At 39.3% G+C, this 7208-nt stretch overlaps 1 protein-coding gene across 6 annotated transcripts in view; it reads right to left on the bottom strand.

The window, feature by feature from the left end:
• Window positions 1–7208, bottom strand: part of Pkib (cAMP-dependent protein kinase inhibitor beta) — an 89887-nt gene that overhangs the window by 17743 nt on the left and 64936 nt on the right. For 4 of the 6 annotated variants that reach the window (XM_050138249.1, XM_050138250.1, XM_050138247.1 and 1 more), the window contains exon 4: window positions 4395–4506. The exons of the other annotated variants lie outside the window; for them this stretch is intronic. In XM_050138249.1, the coding sequence (XP_049994206.1) occupies window positions 4395–4479 (85 nt within the window). In that variant the 5' untranslated portion in view covers window positions 4480–4506. The remainder of the gene's footprint in view (window positions 1–4394; window positions 4507–7208) is intronic. 6 annotated transcript variants of the gene reach the window in all.

The following is a 7208-nucleotide window of genomic DNA, read 5'->3' as shown; positions in this document are numbered from 1 at the left end:
CACAGTAGGAAAATTTTCAGCATTTAGAGGACTTTGTACGTCATAAATAAAAAAAGAACTGAATAACAAATAACATGAAAAATCATCTCTTCAAAATGCTTTTTGTTCCTCACATCATAATGCTTATATTATCCTATAATCAAGTTAAACAGATGAAAAGATATTTAAATGGATTCCCTTAACCTGCACAAAATCTTTTGTAAAATAAAAGTGTCACTCTAGTTTTGTTACGTAAGTACAATGAGTTCAAGAAAATAGTATTCAAAATGTGTTTTAAAAAACAAGTGAAGGGCCGGGTGGTGGTGGCGCATGCCTTTAATCCCAGCACTCGGGAGGCAGAGGCAGGCGGATCTCTGGGAGTTCAAGGCCAGCCTGGTTTACAAGAGCTAGTTCCGGGACCAGCACCAAAGCTACAAAGAAACCCTGTCTCAAAAAACCAAAAAAAAAAAATTGTAACCTGTATGCATCTATTACATTTTTCAAAATGCCTGAAGAAACAACACTTTAAGAGAAATGCATTAAAACAGGAGTCCTTTACGGGTGGAGCTACCAGCTGTGATTTTTGTTTTTCCCTCCAAACTTCATTATTTTCCAAACTTTCTGTAGTGACAGTTTTTAAAGGTACTTGTTTCTGCTTTCAAAGTCATAGTTACATAACTTCCCTCCTTCCCTCTCCTTCCTCCAACCTCTCACATCATCCTCTGTCCTGATCTCTCTCAAATTCATGGTTTCTTTTTAGTGGTTATTACATATATACATAGAGGATGTTTATAGTAGGAAAACTTACAAAATCATTTTGAACATGCCCTGCTTTTAAGCCCTCTGATGAAAATTCCCTTGTGCAATCTTGTGTTTTAGGGTAGTCATCAGTCTATTTTAAAGAAACAGAAGGTGAGAATTAGCCTAGCTAAGAGGGAAAGACGGGAGTCCATCCATCCTCACTAATGCTTCCATCTGCGTCTCCTGGGACAGTTGCTCAGCACAGCTCAGCTGCTTTCAGCCCATGTCTTACTGAGTATCTGCAGAGGGCTTCGCTCAGTGCCAAATTCTGGGGAATCAGCCACAAAGAGACTAAGAACACAACAATGACACTCGTGTAAAAGTTGAGTTCCCCCGCTTAAAGAAGGGAATACCTAGCTGACATAGATTGTTGCTGAGTTGCTGCATAACTGCAGTCATATCACAGAGAATCAAATGTCATTAAAATAAATGATTGCATCTTTTTCTCTGAGCACTGGAAAATCAAAAAAAAACTCCATGTTACATAGGAAAAATGAGTATGAGAAGCGTTACCTAGAAATAGAGACCAATGTCAAGGAAAACTATTAGACGGCTAGTAGGAAGAAAAGTTTGATGAGCAAATCTATAGAAAAGCCTATTGTTTCCAAATGCAGATGGCCATGAATGGCTTTATATCAAAATAAGAGCAAAAATCAAGACCTTAAGGTATCCCATCTAATGACTTATTAAAAATAGTTTGTTAATAGTAAATACAGCCTATACTATTTTATCTAAAATTCAATGAGTATGTTACAGATAGCATCAAATATAGTATTTTAGTGGACTTCACATTATAAATATTTTCATTAAGACAAGTTGGATAATTCAACAGTTCATAGCAGTATTTAATATTTCTAATTACATACACAGTTTTTGTTCAACTACATAAAATTAGGTCACTTATAACTTGACATATCTAAATGTATGGCATGTATATCTATTTGGTAATTGATCACATATATATCCATAAAATTGGTATTTTTCACAAAATTCTTTACTATATTGTAACCCCTGAAATAGCTCACCTTGTTTCCCTTACAGCATAAACTTTAAAAATTCATGGAGCCTTCTGCTCTTTGTATATATAAAATATCTATTCCTACCCTCATTCTGACAGGAACAACTCTTCCAAGTTGAACCTGACCAAGCACACCTCAGTATCATCTCACTTCATTCCACGCTGACAGTTATGACGTTTGACAACGGCAATGATTACTTTTACAAGTCAACTTAAATGGGCCATTGGATGCTCTGATTGTGATTAAGCTTTAGCTGGATATGGAGAGTGGTTTTGGATGAGATTTAAATCTAACATCATGGGCATATGCAAAACACATCGTTCTTTCCAGGGTGGGCAGGCTTCGTCACACCCCCTAGATTGGATAAGGAAGAACTTGATCCCTCTGCCTGTCTTTGACTTACAGCATCAGATTTCCTCTACCATTGAACTTGGACTTGGACTGGAGCAACAGTCGTTCATCCTGGTCCTTAGACTTGAAATGAGACTAGAATAAACAGAAGTTTATTCAAGAGTTTGGGGGAGAGAGAGAGACCGAGAAGTAAAGAGGCATCACTTAGCACTCACCTTGATCTTTGTAAACTTTTATTCTTCTGAGCTCATGAAAAATTATCTTTCTTATTTGCCAACATAGTTATCAATTAAAAAAGAGTTTTAAAAATATTTGATCCTGATGTTAAACATATCATGTATTTGGTTTTCATGGTTGTCATAGTTTTGGGGTTTGTTTGCTTGGTCACTAAGTTGTCCATAATTCTAGAAAAGTTAACTCTGGTTTTAAATTTCAATTTTTCTACATCCAAGTACTAACAAAGTTTCCCTTTCATTTGGTCATACATTTGCACATTTATAGATATTCAAATATATAAATGTAATATTGTTTAATAGTTTTTATTTTAAATCACAGGTTCTCATTTCTCCTTCTTAGTCTTGACGGTCATTTAGCTCAAAATAATAATACCATTTACTTTCACATCAGCCCACAAATTACAATTCCAGAGAACTTAGACAACAATGAGGACCCTACGAGAGACATACATAGATCTAATCTACATGGAAAGTAGAAAAAGACATGATCTCCTGAGTAAATCGGGAGCATGGGGACCTTGGGAGAGGGTTGAAGGGGAGTGGAGAAGCAGGGAGGTAAGTAAAGAAAAATGTAGAGATAATAGAAATCAATAAAAAAAGAAAGTAAAATTTATTCTCACCATGCATTTCCCAATAATTCATGACCAGCTACAGGATTCGTTCCTTCCTGTGGCCTATGGCATTAAAATTAAGGTGATTTTCTGTGCTGTTTCAAACTCTGGTAAAATGGTGAGAGCCTTGTTTTACTTAATGGTCTGTTTCTCTCTTCACTCTGCTGCCATGGTGGAACCCTAGTTAATACATCCTTATTGTGGGGAGCAGGCACAATTCCTGCTTATCCCTAGTAGCAGACTTTAGCTCCGAGTAGGTGCACGGCAAATCCTAACCTCTTTGGGAAATCATGGACAGGATTTTCTCTTTACTGTTCACAGCGCCTGGTTATTCACTCTGACCTCTTCAAGTCTTTGTTTGGCCTCCAGTGTTCTTGGCCTTGTCCTATGAGCATTTGTGATCCCAAACTTTTGTGGATATTGTCTGTTCAATGATCCATGTGTTCAACTGCTTCCAGGTTCTCAGAGAGGACATCTCTGCCTCACCAATGAGGTGAACAGGAAGAAATGCAAATTACTGGTGTTAGGAATTACATAGCCTTCAAAGCATTGATATCTAAAGAATATCTAGTTATGATAAAGTAACTGCACTTGGGTAGCTGGTTCTGAAATAAGTCAAGAGCTGAAACAGGACCTCTAACTGCTGGAGACTCTGAGCTATGGGCTATGTGGTAACATGTTGTTTCTATCAACCATTATTGTCTCTTTCCATACAACAATTCTCTTGTGTTCAAGGTGATGTCAAATGGTATCAGGTTAAACACTCCTTTTACTGAGGCTTCTGCTCAGTGATGTGGGACTCTGTATGCTGTGAATACCATAGGTGAATAAAGAAATTGCTTTGGCCTGTTGATAGGGCAGAACTTAGGCAGTGTGGGAAAAACTAAACTGAATGCTGGGAGAAAGGAGGCAGAATCATAGAGAAGCCATGGAGCCCTGCCAGAGACAGACACCACAACTTTAGCCGGTAAGCCACTGTCATGTGGCAATACACAGATTAATGGAGATGGGTTAAATTAATATGTAGTAATTAGCCAATAAGAAGCTAGAGCTAATGGGCCAGGCAGTGTTTTAAATAATGTAGTTTCTGTGTGATTATTTCGGGGCTGAGCAGCCGGGAACCAACAAGCAGCTTCTTTCCAACAAAAGGGCAGCACCCTGACCAAGTAGAAGTTCAGCCTTACTTTCTATGATTCACTCTAGAGTTCTCTGGTCACTGTGTCTATCCCGGTGACTGCCATGGGTTACTTGAGGTTACAATACAGATGTTTGTAATTGTGAGTACAAGGGACAAGCCAAAGGACAACCCTTTGTAAGATCGTGGAAAGGAAGAAGACCACCATCTTGCAGAGAATCAAGCATGGCATTCCAGGTGTTGTTCATGCAGGGGTAGTTACCTTGCTGGACTCCTGGGCTGTCGCTTCCCTTGCTGCTGTCACTTGTTTCCTTTTGACCCCCAAGGGCATCAAGGTTCACATCCATGGCGGCCCGTGGCCTGTGGCCCAGGTGCTGATGAAAACAAAAAGGGGATAGGGAGAGGAAGGCGCATTTGGCACTCAACCAATCTTGGGATGCAAAACCCATTGCCAATATTCCCTGGGCTCTACACTGTTGCCTAAAAGCACACCAAAAAGCTAAGTCACAATCACAAGCCCAAGACCCCATGCAAGCAATAGACTTAGGACTTTTCTGGATGTGGACCTCTACCCAGGAAGACGAACTAGGAATCCTTTGAGGAAAAAACAGCTACTTTTAATACAGGCCAATAAGGTCCTGAACATTTCCCTATAACCACCAAAAGTCTGTGCAACAGATGGTTAGGTAGAGACAAAAGTATAAAATGCTGCCTGATTAGAAAGAAAAAATTATCGCAGGTTTTTTTTTATTTAAACTTAGGACCGCGAGGGGTGCACCCATACACTGAGACAAGGGGGATGTTCTATCGGGAACTCACCAAGGCCAACTGGCCTGGGTCTGAAAAAGCCCGGGTTAAAACCGGTCTCGCTGAACATAGTGGACAATGAGGACTACTGAGACCTCAAGAACAAGGGCAATGGGTTTTTGATCCTACTGTACCTATTGGTTTCGTGGGAGCCTAGGCAGTTTCGTGGAGGCTCACCTTACTAGACCTGGATGGAGGTGGGTGGCCCTTGGACTTCCCACAGGGCAGGGAACCCTGACTGCTCTTTGGGCTGACGAGGGAGGGGGACTTGATTGGGGGAGGGGGAGTGAAAGGGGAGGCGGCGGTGGGGAAGAGACAGAAATCTTTAATAAATAAATAAAAATTTAAAAAAAAGAAAAAAATGGTGATGAAAAAGAGAAAGGGAAAGGGTTTGCCCATGTAATAGGAATTGTGGGGCTATTGTGGAAGATGGTTTTAGTCAAGTTTGAGTCATGATCTAACATTTGTTCCCAGCATCATATCCGTGACAGTGTTTCTCTAGCAACAAAGATCCTAATCCTTAGAGTTAAAGGAAACATCCATGGCATGCCACAGGACAAATGCCTGGCATCCTTGTGAGACCTTGTGCAGGGTTTGAATCCAAACTTTAAACATACAAATTAACAATAACCATGAGGCAGACCTGTGAACACGAAGATACTGATTTCAGGAAGAAACTTATAAATATGACAGAGGTGAAGAGGACCCTCCCCAACCACCTTTATCAAATATATTCAGTGCATGACCACCACAAAAAATGATTAAAAGATAAAAGTTAAAAACCTAAATACAGAAAAAGGAAAACGGGGGGGTGGGGTACTCTGATCAAAGCTACACAAGCTAATCTGACTGGAATTTTAAAACTTACCTGAAAAAGTTTGTAGATCAAAAGGAAAAGAGCTCTGATCTTTTTTTTGTGTGTGTGTCTTCAGAATATAGGTTCACAATTTACAATGCTATCTCCTGAAATGTACCAATTGGTAACTTACCATGACTTTAAATAAGTCTAAGGAGGAATGCAAAAATAATTCAGTGGTTAAGAGCACTGACGGCTCTTCTAGAGGACACGAGTTCAATTCCCAGCACCTGCAAGGCAGTTTACAATTGTCTCTAACTCCAGTTCCAGGAGTTCCAATACCCTCAGGCAGACATATATGTGGGTAAACAAAAAATCATTTTGTGCGTATGGTGGTGGTGCCCTCATTTAATCTCAGTAGTTGGGAGGTAGAGGTAGGTGTATTTCTGAATATGAGGCAGCCTGATCTACAAAGTGAGTTTTAGGACAGCCAGAGCTACACAGAGAAACTCTGTCTAGGAAAAAAAAAATAAAGGCCCACTAGCTGTGGAATCAGAAGTACTTACTAAATTTAAACATATTGTTTCCTATAGTGTTGGTGGAATATGTTAAGCATAAAAACAGAACAATTTATCATTGCCTTAGTCATCAGAACACACTGCCTTAAAGTATCACATAGTCTGCAGAGACATTCTTACCTAATGAAAATTAAATTTCTGACATAAATTTATTTGACAAAATGAGAAATCCTGATTCTACCACCTCTATTCCATGTTAACATAATTAACATGCCTCATTTAATTTAAAAATGTGTTTTCAGGGATTAAAACTTATTATATAAAAGCCGGTGAGCGAAAGATTGATTCTTCACTGATTCTCCATTTTTTTGTTCAATTGGTCTTAATTTGTCCCATTCTTGCATTGTGGGGAGGGGGACAAAGGATGATGTTCTGCAGTGGCTTCTAAAATCTTAATTTATGGCCCCATTCCATAAAGGCCTATGTATCTAACAACCTCCTGATTGAAAGTAATGACTTCGCCCAATCAATAACTTGCAAATACTTCACTACTATTAATCTGACTAATATGACGAGTTTGCCCCACATTTCAACAGCCTCTTGATCACAGTTGCTTTTGTATACAAGGAGACATGATGCACCTTAGCTGAGCTACTTATGGTGTCCATGAGCAGCATAAGAAAAAAATTACATATTATGATTTTTTTAAAGGAGTGAGAAAGGAGCTTACAAAAGCAAATGGCTACCTCAGACATAGTAGAAGGCCCTTCCACCTCTACTAAATACTTTGAAGTCACTGGTTAACCCATGTGCCTTTCCATTCCTGACATTGTCAAGAATAGACACTGACATTCTCTTCATCCACAAAGTGAACACAAGTTCAACATCTGTGATAGTTTGGCTGATAATGGCTGCCATAGGTTCCTATGTATGAATACCTGGTTTCCAGCTGGTA

Source organism: Alexandromys fortis, unplaced genomic scaffold, assembly GCF_014885135.2.
Source record: "Alexandromys fortis isolate MF-2015 unplaced genomic scaffold, M_Fortis_MF-2015_v1.1 scaffold_14, whole genome shotgun sequence".
NCBI lineage: Eukaryota > Metazoa > Chordata > Mammalia > Rodentia > Cricetidae > Alexandromys > Alexandromys fortis.
This window is presented reverse-complemented; position numbering and strand designations above follow the sequence as displayed.